Source organism: Hypanus sabinus, chromosome 22 (genome assembly GCF_030144855.1).
Source record: "Hypanus sabinus isolate sHypSab1 chromosome 22, sHypSab1.hap1, whole genome shotgun sequence".
Classification (NCBI taxonomy): domain Eukaryota; kingdom Metazoa; phylum Chordata; class Chondrichthyes; order Myliobatiformes; family Dasyatidae; genus Hypanus; species Hypanus sabinus.
The window spans coordinates 28534926-28551574 of record NC_082727.1 but is presented as its reverse complement, the minus strand read 5'-3'; the positions used below and the strand labels follow the sequence as shown (position 1 = coordinate 28551574).

Sequence of the window (16649 nt, the reverse complement as noted above, 5' to 3'; positions counted from 1 at the left end):
ATAGACCATGGGCACAGTAAAAAAAATAGTCCAAAGATGTTAAAGGACTGTAAGTTCAAAAGAAACCACCAGACAGTTTCCACAAGTTCTCAGGGTCCCGATAGACTCGTCATCCCACGCCAGCGGCAGAAGGGAGTACCCCCGCTATGGACTTCCAAGGCGCCGCCAGACTCAGCCTTGCAGACGCAGCACACAATGAAAGCTCCGTCGGACCCAGCCTTGCAGACGCAGCACACAGGTGAAAGTGCCCGAACTGCAGCAGACTCTGAGTCTGTCGAACTTCCGAGCCTCCGACCATCCCCTCCAGCACAGCCTCTCTGAGCACCGCCCTCTGCTGAGCGCATTAAGACACCCCCGCCAATGGCCACTGGTAACGTGACCCTGAGGACTGGGGTCCTGTTCTTCTCAGCAGAGTCCCGGACCTCACAGCAGCAGCAGCAATGAAAAAGGCCTTCCTGGAGATTTCCGGATGTTCCTCCATGCTCCCACATCCATTTTTCATCAGATTAGGATTGTGCACAGCACCCTGCTTAACAAATAACAGACATCAGCTCCGGAGTTGCCGCTGCAAACTGCGTCGCGCCGCCATCTTATTCAGAAGTAGAATAATTTTGTCAGCAGAATTCAACAGAAATTTTGTCATTTACCCCTGTGTAAACCAGTCAATATTTGACTGAGCTCAGGGACCAAGATCTGGATAACTGTAAATGCAATACTGCTTTATATTTTACTTCAGATTCTTCTAAAGAAATTTAGAAAAATTTGGCTCACTTAGATTTATTCACATAATAGTTTTTTAAAATTTACCTCCAGCTAGTCTGGCTGAGGTGATAAACTAGCTTTACAAGCAAACAGCAGGAAGCAACCCAATACACCAGTTTCTATTCAATGTACTAACAGCTTAATCTGTCAGCACTACATTCCCTGTTGCTGAATTGACAAAGCTTTTCCAATCTCTAGGATCAAATTGCAGGGCTCCATAGGCTATTTACAATATCTTTTAGAGAGACAATGCTGTTGAGTGTCAAACTGGAATCCAGAAACATCCTCTCCCCAATAGAACTTCAATCCTGATGCAGTGGTTCAAGCTGAGACATAAGTTATTCCTTTCTCTCCATAGATGCTGCCTCTGACCCACTGAATTCCTCTAACAGTTTGTTTTTTTTTGTATATCTGAGGCCAGCAGGTTGTTTGAAATTAGGTCTTGATTTACATCGTACCTTTCAGAATATTTCAAAGTATTTAAGAAAGAAAGAGGTACATTTGATGTGCACTTAATTTATGATGAAGGGAGGAGAATATCACTCCTTTGAACAATCTAGTGGAATTTTAAAATATGGCAGTAAGGGCTCTGTGCAAAATTTAAACTCATGCAACACACACAAAATGCTGGAGGAACTCAGCAGACTAGGCAGCATCTATGGAAAAGAGTACAGTTGACGGACTAATGGAAGGTCTTGTGAAGTCAGAACTGTGTCAAATTCATTGAACAATAAAGAAAATGATACTATTATCCTGATTTATTAGACATTTTCTGGCTTGTTTCACCTAATGGCACTTATAAATGGATCATATGTCTTTTCACCTGAAAATGCACAATATGCTGGATGAACTCAAAAGGTAAGGCGGCATCCATGGAGATGAATAAATCAGTTGAAGGGTCTCAACCCAAAATGTTGACTCTTTATTCCTCTCCATTTATGTTTCCTGATGTGCTGAGTTACTCTGGATTTCCAGCATCTGCAGAATCTCGTGTGTATATAATCTGAAACTTGCTTTTTGCTTTTTACTCCTTCTGGACTAAAACGAAGTCCAGATAGTGGAATATCCCTGACTTTTGCGTAATATAAAAGTATGTAGGTGTCACCTTGATTGTTGAAATAAATATTCAATTCATTAGTTATTTATTTTCTATCTATTTATTAAAATTATTTACTGCAGTTAAAAAAACTTCAGTACAAAAATATGATTGGATAGAGATCTTCGTGTGTAGATGTACTGAAGAAGTGTAAATGTGAGACAATAAATATCTTGGTCATTGTCTCAAAAGCTCATTGCATTGGACATCTGCGGCCTCAGTTGCAAGAAAGCAGGTATTTCGCAGATTCCTTTTCAAAAATGTGTTGCTTCCACTTTCTCTGTGGCTTCAGTCTGATGGGGTCTTTGGCCAGTATAGATGGACATTGGATCTGTGATTCACTTACTGTCTGTGTTACAGGAATACTCTAGTACTCTCTCAGATTTGAGTTCAGAGTTGTATGATGGGAGGAAGAGGTCGACAGTTCTGTGGTGGGGGTTGGGGGGAAAGATAAATTGAATTTGCAGGCAATTCTGTGGTGGTGAGATTAGGGTGGTGTAGGTCTTGGATTCGAATTTCAAAGCGATTTTGCTGGTTATGGAGGGAGAGAGAGCAATTGGCACATTTTCCCTCCCAATTGTTTGTGTGGGGGAGAAAACTATATTTTGGAACTTGACAGCACATCTGTGGCGATGAAGAAGTTGGTGGTTTGAAACATAGGATATAGATTTAATTGGGAAGGGGATGTAGTGAAGACAGGATTCAGGATTCTCATTCACCAGCATATCTCCCAAGTTAGTGCTGTAGCAGCAAAATATCACCATCCTGAAAATGCTCGGTGGTACCCCTGGGAACATTGTGGTCCAAATTTCCCTTCACAGCTCCAAAGGACACACTGGATAGGGAATTATGTCTTCCCACGGAGTCTAGATGTGGATCTGGTGCTGGTGTTACAGGCGTGACTGATGATAGGAAGTGTCTGGTCAAATTTTCTAAGTGACACAAAGTGACCCATTAGTGGTTATCATCATGCTTCTGTCATAGAAATATCAATAATTAATAGTAGAACAATGGTGATATTGCACACTTTGCATTTCTTTGTAATTTGATTGTATAACAATGATGATAATGTATTGTTTCTGTTGGGTTTCCCCCTACCATTGGACATTATTGCTTCGTGCTTGAGGTGTTCTTACAATACATACAGCATCCACACAGGATTAACAACTCAGGAAAATCTTAATTCCTTTGAAAATTGGATTCTCCAGCAGAATTGCAAAAACTTGAAATATTTCTTTAAAATCAGTGTAAAAACAATAAAGAAAGCCTGCAGATAGCACAATGTCTGGAGGGATGCATGCACTTAGTAATTTTAAGAATTTGGAATACATGAAATAATTTGCACATGAATCAAAAAGTTTGCTGAGAGTAAGTTTTTATTTTGAAAAAGAGTAATCGGTCTTCAATCTGAATTGGTGCTGCTTGAAAACCTATTAACAAACCAAACAGCAATGTATTGATTTCATTGGACAATAGAACGAGTAGTGAGAACATCTCAACATACAGAAGCTTCTGAGGGTCTACACATTCAGTATAATCTATGCCACACAAGGTTGTGAAATAAAATTTTTTTTTGTATTTTATTTAGTAGTTGTATGTTATACATGGGAAGTAACCAAGGGTCTCAGCCTAAAATGTTAACTATTCATTTCCCTCCATTTATTTACTCAACAAAGCTAAATGACAATCTCATTGCTTGCTGAGTGCACACTTGTCATGCTGCTAAATTTGGGGAAGGGATAACTTTAACAACAAGCACCATTCTCCATAGCTGTGACAAGGTGAGCATGCCCAGCTCAGAGGTGAAGATTGTCTTTGCATTGTTATTGCCCCATCCAAAATCTGGAGGCTGAGTCTGCTTCAAAACATGAAGTAGTTGGCATAATGTGGAATTTGATTCCCTTTCCTTGTTCCAAATGCGCTCTTGAGACAGATTTTGTTCAGGATGGTTGTTCGGTAGACAACGTTTTTATGGGAATTGGGTGAGCAAGTGGATTATACACATATAGAGATAAGTCAGATGCAGGTTGAATATTCTGAACTGTCATTGGATTATCATGTGTGTGTGTGTGGGGGGGGGGGGGTTGTGATATGACAAGAGGATAAGGAGCCAGTTGCGCACAGCCAAGCTGGAAGTTCCAGATATGATGCATATCCTTCCATTCAGCTGCAAGTCTATAGCTTGTCTGTGCAATGACTGGTGTCAAACAGGTACATAGAAATCCACAGCTGGGTGTAACATGACAAGAGCTAAGGTCAGGAGTGGTTTTGGCTTAGCCTAGCTAGATTACTAGAAGATTGTCATGAATTTTTACCTCTGAGCAACCATATGGTTGTTTTGTCTCAGGACATAGCATTACAGGAGATATTGTCATGTGTGGCAAGAAAACAAGTAGAAACTCACTATTGAAACACATTTTCTTGTTTAAAAGAAGAAATCGTGTTTACAAATGACAATTTGACAGTTTGATCTTTTCAAGTTCTTTATTTGTCCTTGCACAACATGGGAAAGGGTCATTAAACCCTTTGAGTCTCTGGGTCTTTGAAAGAGGTATCTGATCAAATTTAATCTATCACTATTTCAGGATTCAAGTTTATTTATCAGGTAAACAATGAAGCAAACAATAAAATGCATTGTTTGCATTCACAACCAACTCAATTGAAGGTATGCTGGGGGTAGCCTAATTGTTAAGGGTGGGGACTAATTCAGCGAGGCGGAGAAGAGTGGTGGTAGAAGGTGACTGGCTGGGTCTGGAATCCAGGAAGAAACGGAGAGCTTGGAGACCTTCCTGGTAGGGGATAGAGGTATATAGGAACTGGACGTCCATGGGGAAAATGAGGTGGTGGGGCCCAGGGAACTTGAAATCTTTGAAGAGATGTAAAGCATGGGAAGTATCACGGACATAGGTGGGAAGGGATTGAACAAGGGGAGATAAAACAGAGTTGAGATAGGCAGAAATGAGTTCAGTGGGGCAGGAGCAAGCAGAGACAATGGGTCTGCCTGGACAGGCAGGTTTGCGAACTAGTTTTCCAAACTAAAGGTGTAGCCATGGGCACTCGCATGGGTCCTAGCTATGCCTGCCTTTTTGTCAGCCATGTGGAGCAATCTGTGTTCCAAGTCTACACCGGTATCTGTCCTCCTCTTGCGGTATATCGACAACTGCATCGGTGCTGCTTCCTGCACGCATGCTGAGCTCGTCAACTTCATTAACTTCGCCTCCAACTTTCACCCCGCCCTCAAATTCACCTGGTCTATTTCCGACACCTCCCTCCCCTTTCTAGATCTTTCTGTTTCTATCTCTGGAGACAGCCTATCCACTGATGTCTACTACAAACCTACTAACTCCCATAGCTAAGTAGACTATTCCTCCTCCCACCCTGTCTCCTGCAAAAATGCTATCCCTTTCTCTCAATTCCTCCACCTCCGCCGCATCTGTTCTCAGGATGAGGCCTTTCACTCTAGGACAAAGGAAATGTCTTCCTCTTTTAAAGAAAGGGGCTTCCCTTCGTCCACTATCAACATTGCCCTCCATCGCGTCTCCCGTATTTCACGCACCTCTGCCCTCACCCCATCCCCCCACCAGCTCACCAGGGATAGAGTCCCCTGGTCCTCACCTATCACCCTACCAGCCTACAGATCCAACGTATAATCCTCCTTAACTTCCGCCACCTCCTGCGTGATCCCACCACCAACCACATCTTCCCCACTTCCCCCCACTCTCGGCTTTCCGCAGGGATCGCTCCCTACGTGACTCCCTTGTCCATTCATTCCCCCCCCCATTCCTCCCCACGGACCTCCCTCCGGGCACTCATCCCTGCAAACAGAAGAAGTGCTACACCTGTCCCCACACTTCTTCCCTCACCACCATCCCAGGCCCCAGACAGTCCTTTGAGGTGAGGCACTTCACCTGCGAGTCAACTGGGGTGATATACTGTATCTGGTGCTCCCAATGTGGCCATTTATACATTGGGGAGACCCGCCGCAGACTGGGAGACCGTTTCGCCGAATGTCGGCGCTTGGTCCTCGAGCAGTGGCGGGATCTCCCTGTGGCCACACACTTCAATTCCACAGACCACTCCCACTCCGACATGTCTGTCCATGGCCTCCTCTACCATCAAGATGAGGCCACACACAGGTTGATGAAGCAATACCTTATCTCCCACCTAGGTATCCTCCTTCCTGCCGGCATGAACATCCAACTCACTGACCTCCGTTAATACCCCTGCCCCCCAACCTTACCCCCAACCCTATCTATTATTATAGTCTGGTTCTCTTTCTCTCTCTTTTCCCCCCTCACTATAATCTCTCCCCCCAGCCCTACCTTTCTTTCTCTTTTATTTCCCATAATTCTCCACCTTCCCCCTAGCCCATTTCCCTCCAGCCTATCACTTCCCAGCTCTCTATCCCTCCCCCCACTTCTTATTCCCCCCTCGACTATCCCATGTTACTTCACTCCTAATGAAGGGTTTCAGCCCGAAACGTCATTATTACCTCCTCCCTTAGATGCTGTCTGGCCTGCTGAATTCTGCCAGCATTTTGTGTTTTTTATAAACTTCCAACTAATATCCTTTGTTCAGTTCCTTCTCAAAAACAGAAGCCAGTTTTCAGTTCTTAATGTAAATGATAAACAATAATTAGTCTGAATTTAAAAGGAGAGCTTTGCAGACAAATATACTGTAGCACCCAGGATGCCTGGTCACAGCACCTGGACTAATTTCTCAAAACTTGCATTGTAGAACAATGGGATTATTTCATTGGGCTTGTTTCAAACCAGACAGTTTAGCTAGGTTATTTAGTTTAAGGAAGCTTGCAGACCAGATTGATATTATCACTTGGCATATCAAAGAGCCGATCTCTTAATAGCATCGGACAACAACCTTTTTTTTTCAAAAATATTGCTTCCTCACAATTATTTTGTGCCTGTGACAGAGCTTTTGAAGCTGAACACAAATATAATTCCATTCTACTTGTGTCACATAGATATTTTGAGAAACAAGAAATTAATTTTAATTGCATATAATGCATTTAAATTGCATGATAGTGCTGACACTTTGCAATGGTTCAACTCAGCTAAAGATGTTTTGTTGATGATTTTCATTTGTATTCGGTGTTTTTGAGACTTCGCGCTGATGTGTCCAACAATAATCAGCCAGCATTGATGGACTCCAGTAGCTCTGATGCCGTTTCTCCATGACCACAATGTTCTGGTGAAACCTTTCAATATTCTCGTCACTGATAGCGCCAAGATTTTCAGTGAAGAAGTATTAATGGGAATGAATGTTGCACTTCATGGTTTAGTATGCTTGAAGCATGTTGTCAACCAGCTCAGTAGTTTGATACTCTGAAGTTGCCAATAAAATTTTCAGCAGCATTCTTGACTGACGTCCGTGTAATTTTTGGCATTGGTTATTCTGACTTAAAGTATGAATTGAATTAACAAATATAGGTAATTTCAGAAAAAATGGTGCGTGATGAGGAAATTTCATGTTGATTTTGTCACAAACAAGAGAAAATCTGCAGAAGCTGGAAATCCAAGCAACACACACAAAATGGTGGAGGAACTCAGCAGGCCAGGCAGCATCTGGGTTGGGCTTAAGATCATTGTTTGAGTTTAGAACTTCACAGTCAGCAAACCTAATACTATCACAGCCACACCAGCATTAACTGTGTAGAAGGTTCTACATTAAACCTGATGAGTTTTATATGGCAGTGATCTTAAGCCCAACCCAGTTATAGATAGTTATGGATACCTCACCAGCTAACAAAGTAGTCTAAACACAGTTCATTTACATTTAGTGACACGCTGTTCAGGAGTCTGTGAAGATTCGGCATGACAGCTAAAACTTTGACAAACTTCTATAGATGTGTGGTGGAGAGAATATATTGGCTGGCTGCATCATGGTTATGAACTGATAAGAATTTTATTGTGATGAAAAGAATTATGAACTTAAATTGCATTATCTCTGTAGTCAGATAATTTGTTGATTTGCTGTAGAGTTATATGTAGGCACATTTTTCATGAAACAAAGGCTAAGGGAGAATTTCTACAAATAAAACTTAATGAACATGAAATGAACATCTGACGTTGACTTCAAATATAGCACCAATAAATCCACATTATAGTGAATCATTGTGATTTACTCTAAGTTATGTTTCTGTTTATTAAATAGATTGAAGAGGTCACTGTGAAGGAAAGAGAAAATCCACTGGCCTGGAAATTTATCTCCTTTTCCGAGATGTCAGAACTTATACTATTAAACGTGGAGTTCGTTGAGAAGTAAGTAGTAAAGACCACTTTAAACTCTTCAAAAACATGTTCAATTATATCTTCTCTTTGTAAATGCCACTTAAAGAATAATTGTTTTGGAAGGTTTGGAAATGTTCAGGAAAGTTTGGGAATGGAATATTTAGGGTAGTGCTATATAGCCAGCAGGGACTACAGAATGGAGATTCCCAATTATCAGTGTTTGGATGGCCATTTTCATTCTTCAGTTCTTTGCAGATACCATGTTGGTGTAGAGGAACTATTTGCATGTATAGTGATGTTATGTGGTGTATAATATTAGATTAACTTCACATGCACAAGAATCTACCACTAAAATACAGCATAAAGATCACAAGGAATATAAAACTTAGAGAAGTTGACTTTGAGTCACTTGCTATTTTTAGACCATGAGACATAGGAGCAGAATTATATCATTTGGCGCATCGAATCCACTCCACCATTCAGTCATGGCTGATCCTTTTTTCCCCTCCTCAGCCCCACTCCCAGGCCTTCTCCCATAACCTTTGATACCAAGTCCAATCAAGTTCTACTTCTACCTATCAAGTTCTGCCTTAAATACACCCAATGACCTGGCCTCCACAGCTGCCTGTGGAAATAAATTCCACATATTCACCACCCCCAGCTAAAAAAATTTCTCCGCATCTGTTTTAAATGGACATCCCTCTGTACTAAGGCTGTGGCCTCTTGTCCCAGACTCCCCCACCATGGAAAACACCCTTTCCACATCTACTTTGTCTAGGCTTTTCAACATTCAAAATGTTTCAATGAGATTTCCCCTCATCCTGAGTTCGAGCAAGTATAGACCCAGAGCTATCAAACGTTCCTCATATGATAACCCTTTCATTCCTGGAATCATCCTTGTGAACCTCCTCTGAACCCTCTCCAATACCAGCATATCTTTTCTTAGATGAGGAGCCCAAAACCGTTCACAATACTCAAGGCAAGGCCTTGCCCATGCTTTATAAAGCCTCAGCATCACATCCCTGCTCTTGTATTCTAGACCTCTTGAAGTGAATGCTACCATAGCATTTGTCTTCCGTACCACTGACTCTACCTGCGAGTTAACCTTTAGGGTGTTTTGCACTAGGACTCCCAAGTCCCTTTGCATGTCAGATTTTTGGATTTTCTCTCCATTTAGAAAGAGGTCTGCACATTTATTTCTACTACCAAAGTGCATGACCTTGCATTTTTCAACATTGTATTTCATTTGCCACTCTCTTGCCCATTCTCCTAATGTGTTAAGTCCTTCTGCAGCCAACCTGTTCCCTCAACACTACCTGCTCCTACACCAGTCTTCATATCATCTGCAAACTTGGAAACAAAGCCGTCTATTCCATCATCTAAATCATTGATATACAGTATAAAAAGAAGTGGTCCCAACACCGACCCATGCAGATCACCACTAGTCACTGGCAGCCAAACAGAAGAGGATTCTTTTATTCCCACGCACTGCCACCTACCAATCAGCCAGTGCTCTAACCATGTCAGTAATTTTCCTGTAATCCCATAGGCTGTTAAGTTGGTAAGCAGCCTCATGTGTGGGACCTCATCAAAGACCTTCTGAAAGGTGAAATTTACAACATCCACTACAATCCCTTAATTTATCCTATGTGTAATCTCCTCAAAGAATTCCAACAGGTTTGCCAGGCAAGATTTTTCATTAAGGAAATCATGCTAACCTTATCCTACCTTGTTCTGTGTCACCAAGTACTTCATAACCTCATCCTTAACAATTGACTCCAACATCTTCCCAATCACTAAGGTCAGGTTAACTGGTCTATAATTTCCTTTTTGTTGCCTTCGTCCTTTCTTAAAGAGTGGAGTGACATTTGCAATTTTCCAGTCCACTGGTACTATGTCAGAGTCCAATGCTATTTGAAAGATCATTACTAATGCCTCCACAATCTGTAACACTACATATATCAGAATCCCAGAGTGCAATTCATCTGGTCCAGGTGACTTAGGTATCTTTGGGTCTTTCAGCTTTTTGAATGCCTTCTCCCTTGTAATAGTAACTGCACTCACTTCTCTTCCCTCACACCCTTCAATATCTGACATACTGCTAATGTTTTCCACAGTGAAGACTGATGCAAAATACTCATTTAATTAACCATATAACCATATAACAATCACAGCATGGAAACAGGCCATCTCGGCCCTCCTAGTCCATGCCGAACTCTTAATCTCACCTAGTCCCACCTACCTGCACTCAGCCCATAACCCTCCACTCCTTTCCTGTCCATATACCTATCCAATTTTACCTTAAATGACACAACTGAACTGGCCTCTACTACTTCTACAGGAAGCTCATTCCACACAGCTATCACTCTCTGAGTAAAGAAATACCCCCTCGTGTTTCCCTTAAACTTCTGCTCCCTAACTCTCAAATCATGTCCTCTCGTTTGAATCTCCCCTACTCTCAATGGAAACAGCCTATTCACGTCAACTCTATCTATCCCTCTCAAAATTTTAAATACCTCGATCAAATCCCCCCTCAACCTTCTACGCTCCAATGAATAGAGATCTAACTTGTTCAACCTTTCTCTGTAACTTAAGTGCTGAAACCCAGGTAACATCCTAGTAAATCGTCTCTGCACTCTCTCTAATTTATTGATATCTTTCCTATAATTCGGTGACCAGAACTGCACACAATATTCCAAATTTGGCCTTACCAATGCCTTGTACAATTTTAACATTACATCCCAACTTCTGTACTCAATGCTTTGATTTATAAAGGACAGCGTTCCAAAAGTCTTCTTCACCACCCTATCTACATGAGACTCCACCTTCAGGGAACTATGCACTGTTATTCCTAGATCTCTCTGTTCCTCTGCATTCCTCAATGCCTTACCATTTACCCTGTATGTTCTATTTGGATTATTCCTGCCAAAATGTAGAACCTCACACTTCTCAGCATTAAACTCCATCTGCCAACGTTCAGCCCATTCTTCTAACCGGCATAAACTCCCTGCACGCTTTGAAAACCCACCTCATTATCCACAACACCTCCTACCTTAGTATCATCTGCATACCTACCAATTTACCACCCCATCATCCAGATCATTTATGTATATTACAAACAACATTGGGCCCAAAACAAATCCCTGAGGCACCCCGCTAGTCACCGGCCTCCATCCCGATAAACAATTATCCACCACTACTCTCTGGCATCTCTCATCTAGCCACTGTTGAATCCATTTTATTACTCCAGCATTAATACCTAACGACTGAACCTTCTTAACTAACCTTCCATGTGGAACTTTGTCAAAGGCTTTGCTGAATTCCATATAGACTACATCCATTGCCTTACCCTCGTCAACATTCCTCGTAACTTCTTCAAAAAATTCAATAAGGTTTGTCAAACATGACCTTCCACGCACAAATCCATGCTGGCTACTTCTAATCAGATCCCGTCTATCCAGATAATTATTAATACTATCTCTAAGAATACTTTCCATTAATTTACCCACCACTGATGTCAAACTGACAGGTCTATAATTGCTAGGCTTACTTCTAGAACCCTTTTTAAACAATGGAACCACATGAGCAATACGCCAATCCTCCGGCACAATTCATCTGTCATTTCTTTGTCCCATTATTATTTCTCCGGCCTCATTTTCTAGCAGTCCTTTATCCACTCTCATCTCTCTTTTATTTTTTGAAGTGAATTGAATTGACTTTATTTCTTACATCTTTTACATACATGAGAAGTAAAAATCTTTATGTTACATCTCCATTTAAATATGCAATGTCCAATTTATAGTCATTTACATAAAAGCTTTTACAATCCACTTAATTGCTCTCTGTAGGATTTTAAAGGCATCCTAATCCTGTCTTCCTACTTATTTTTGCTTTGCTTTATATTGGCTTTGCCCTCTCTTTTGCTTTATATTAGCTTTGACATCGCTTGTCGGCCACAGTTGTACTATTTTGCCATTTGAGTATTTCTTCATTTTTGTAATACAGCTATCCTACACCTTCCTCATTTTTCCCAGAACCTTGCACCACTGCTGCTCTGCTGTCATCCCTGCCAGCATCTCCTTCGAACTTACTTTGGCCAACTCCTCTTTCATACCACTGTAACTTCCTTTACTCCACTGAAATATTGCTATGTCAGATTTGACTTTCTCCCTATCAAATTTCAAGTTGAACTCAATCATGTCATGATCACTGCCTCCTAAGGGTTCTTTTACCTTAAGCTCCCTAATCACCCCCAGTTCATTACATAACACCCAATCCAGTATAACTGAGCCCCTAGTAGACGCAATGACAAACTGCTCTAAAAAGCCATCTCATAGGCATTCAACAAATTCACTCTTTTGAGATCCATTTCCTGCCAATCGAACTGGATGTTGAAATCTCCCATAACTATCATAACATTGCCCTTTCGACACAGCTTTTCTATTTCCTGTTGCAATCTATGGTCCACATCCCAGCTACTGTTGGGAGGCCTGTATATAACTGCCATCAGCGTCCTTTTACCCTTGCAGTTTCTTAACTCTTCAGTTCCTATATCACATCTTTCTACTGATTTGATGCCGTTCTTTACCAGCAGAACCACATCACCTCATCTGCCTACCTTCCTATCCCTTCAATACAACATGTAACCTTGAACATTCAGCTCCCAATTCCCATCCTTCAGCCATGATTAAGTGATAGCCATAACATCATACCTGACAATCTGTAATAGTGCAACAAGATCATCCACCTTATTTCTTATACTTTGTGCATTGAGATGTAACACTTTGAGTACTACATTTGCTGCCATTTTTGATACTGCATTCCTAATGCACTGATACTCACCTTGCTGGCTGCAGTTATGCCCTATCATCTGCCTATCCTTCCTGACAGTTTGACTGCATGCTACCTTTGCTTTTTTTTTACCATGCGTTGTATCCTGAATCCCTTCACCCAGGTTCCCGCTCCCCTGCCAAATTAGTTTAAACCCTCTCCCAGCTCTAACAAACCTGCCCACGAGAATATTGGTTCCCCTCAGGCTCAGGTGCAACCCGTCACTTTTGAACTGGTCATACCTCCCTAAGAAGAGATCCCAATGATCAAAGAACCTGAAACTCTGACCCCTGCACCAGCTTCTCAGCCATGCATTAATTTGCCAAATCATCCTGTTTCTACTCTCACTGGCACATGCCACAGGCAGCAATCCAGAAATTACTACCTGGGAAGTCCTGCTTTTCAGTTTTTTACCTAGCTCTCTCAGTTCTCTTTTCATGACCTCTTTGTTTTCCTTCCTATGTCATTGGTACTAATATGTACCAAGACATCTGTCTGGCTGCTCTCACTCCCTCTCTGTAATGTTGCGGACACGATCTGAGACGTTCCTAACCCTGGCACCTGGGAGGCAATATACCATTTGGGTGTCCCATTCACGTCAGCAGAATCTCCTGTCTGGTCCCCTGACTAATGAGTCACTTCTGGACACTTTAGAGTTTGTTCAGTGGCTTACACAAACTTATAAGTTAGGCTGCTTTGGTTCATGTGGTAACAAATTTGCAGTAAATGTTTAAAGCATGATTGTTAACCCAAACATTTGATTTGAAAAGAGGATGCAGGAGTGCCTTTATGTAATCAATGTTAATCAATCTATCATTATTTTCCCATAATCAATGGAATATGTTTAGTGGTCTTTGTTAATGGAGAACAATGTTTTCAATGGTCTAGGTGAAAAGGGGCACTATTTTCCGTTTAGGCAAAGACCTGTGTTGGTTGTCCGTTGATTTCAATGACAACAATTGTATTTGTGCAGCACATCTGATGTGTCAGTGAAGGTGACTTAAGAGGCCAATTCTTGACAACATAGACATTAACAGTGGGAAAAGGGAGTTATCCTGATATTATAGACACTGCTGTTGCTGCTGCTTTCTTCTTCTTCTGGGTGTTCTCCAGGTCTGCATGTCACCTATCTTCTAAGTTGCTATGAGCAAGTTTACCCAAAGTACGCTATTGTGCTGGTTTAGCCCGTGGTCACAGGTAGCCCAAAACTTCACATTGATTTCTTTATCCAAGGAACCGTCACAGGAGACGGCACTGCCGAGGTACTTAAATTCAGTGTTATGCCTTTGATGGTGATGGAAAGCAGCACAGCCTCAGTTGTGAAATAAGGCCTCTGTTTTGTCCAGACTGATGGCCTCACCATCAGACTGGACAAAGCCATCTCACCATCAGGCCAAGGTCTGTGAGGTGAGATAAAATGATAACTTAGTTGAGAACCTCGTTTAAATGAAAGATGGAATGAAATGGACGGTAGAAGCAGATGATTCCATGAATGAGTGCAGCTTAGATTCACTAGAATTACAGAATCTGATATTGGGGACAAGTTTGGAAAACTGGGCTACATTTATTGCGAGGTAAAAGTTTGAGAAAGAACATAGAAAGTGTTCAGAATGATGAAGGGGTACCACTGGACTAGACTTACCCAGGCATCATCCCTGAAGAAGATGGAAGAGTTTATCATAGAAACGTTGGAGTTTCTGTGTTGGTTATAATCGACACCTGTATTCATCAAATACACCTGGAAAACACTAGATGCTTTTTCATACAGTATATGAGTCCCAAGGATTATAGAGTTGTACAGTAAAAATCTTTTGATCCAACATGTATATGCTGAGCTTTTAGTCCATGTAGACAAATCCCATTTGTCCACTTTGGAAAAGTATCCTTGTCAAAATGCCTCTTAAACGTTGTGATTGTATCTGATTCCACATCTCTTCTGGCATGATATTTAAATATTAACTACTCCATGCATTAAAAAAAATCTTCAAGACTCCTTCCTCTCTCTGTAAACCTCTTGTTTTTTGACATGCCTACAATGGTCAAAGGATTTGACAATCTATTAATTTCATAATTTTATACACCTCCATACCTCCCATCAGGATCCTCCTCAACCTCTTTCACTCTAAGGAAAAAAGACGCAGCCTATCTAACCTCTTCCTATAACTGAAGTTCCCCAGTTCATGCGAAATCCTGGTGAACCCTTAACTGAGTGCAAGCCTGTGTTCAGAAGCCCTGAGTTTCCACCTGGTTAAGTGGGTAAAAACAGATCTGTTCAGTTTCATATGTGTTCTCCCACACTACACTCCTCAATAGTCCTAATAATTGCAGTTTGTCACAAGGGAAGTATATTTGTTATATAAAGATATTCGGAGTTCCGTATAAATTAGCTGGATTTGCATCTCAAAGAATTAGCTACAGGATGTGAGCTTTCAGAGCAAGTATTTCCTGAGATAAAAGATTGTTTGAGAAGATCAACAGGAGCTTTTAATATAACAACATTAGTGCTCTTTAAAACTTGGGTCAGGATCTCGAGTATATCACAAATAAATATAATCTCAAATAAATCACAAATGTAGTACTGCAGAATGTAAGAATATATTTTCTTTCAAATCTTGCTAATGTGACATTGTGAGAGTCAAACATCTATTAATTGAACTAAATAGAAAAACATCTTTAAAATTCTCTATTGTAATTCAAATTAAGTATACAAAATTACTTATATCTCATTTGTTTTCAGAAGCTTATATAAGATTTCATGGTGCAAATGGAAATCAGACATGGTTTAGGACAATAAATATCATTTGTAAGTCAAATACTGCAGTTCAGCATTTGGATTGCTTGGTATTGGTATTGCTTAGCTGCTATTTATTCAAAGATGATTTTTTTTAACCTCTGAATCAGGATGTATGAAATTGCTCATTACAAAATTGGACCAGGCACTCCTGGTCACAATTCAAAGATTTCAAAGGTACTTTTAATCTCTGAGAAATGTATACAATATACAGCCTTAAATGCTTTTTCTTCGCAAACATCCACGAAAACAGAAGAGTGCCCCCAGAGAATGAATGACAGTTAAATGTTATAACCCCAAAGTCCCCACCAGCTCCCCTCCCTCCCGCCACCAAGCACTCAAGCGTGAGCAAAACAACAGCAAGGACTACTTGTTCACCCAGTATTCGACATACCACAGGCTCACTCTCTCTCCTTAACATGCCTGATATTTTGCTCTATTTCTATCTGTACAATCTAATGTTGGAGTTCCAAGCTGCACACAAGACTGATCTAGAACAGTTTGAATATAATTAGGAGCATAGGATACTAGATGTTGCTTAGCTTACTCCTTCAAGGAACACTTGGCTGTTTAAACATCTTCAAAACTGAATGTGGGCTGTTCAGGCAACACTCAAGATCCACAGACTGTGTTCATAGTGAGTGCTACTCTTCCATTTGGATGCCACGGCTGTGATAGCAGTAGCGATACTGCATTACTAGGTTACAAAGTTAACCACTGGGGAGGGTTGGGAGTCTAATGACAGGGAAACAATAAACCCATTTATAAAGATTATACTCTGAGAAAATCTATAGAGATGACACATCCTATCTGGACCTCTCAGCTGAATAATGAGCCTCAACATGATGCCAGCTGGTGGTTCCCTAAGGAAATGCTAGTTAGCTGTAGTGCATATGCCAGTATGTTTTGGATATTTATGCCT

At 41.1% G+C, this 16649-nt stretch overlaps 1 protein-coding gene across 4 annotated transcripts in view; it reads left to right on the top strand.

The window, feature by feature from the left end:
• cabcoco1 (ciliary associated calcium binding coiled-coil 1) overlaps positions 1-16649 on the top strand; it is a 98564-nt gene that overhangs the window by 11424 nt on the left and 70491 nt on the right. For all 4 annotated transcript variants that reach the window (XR_009507430.1, XR_009507429.1, XM_059947370.1 and 1 more), the window contains exon 2: positions 8030-8136. Coding sequence is in view for 2 of the 4 variants with exons in the window: in XM_059947370.1 (XP_059803353.1) it covers positions 8030-8136 (107 nt within the window). In the remaining 2 variants the exon portion in view is untranslated. The remainder of the gene's footprint in view (positions 1-8029; positions 8137-16649) is intronic.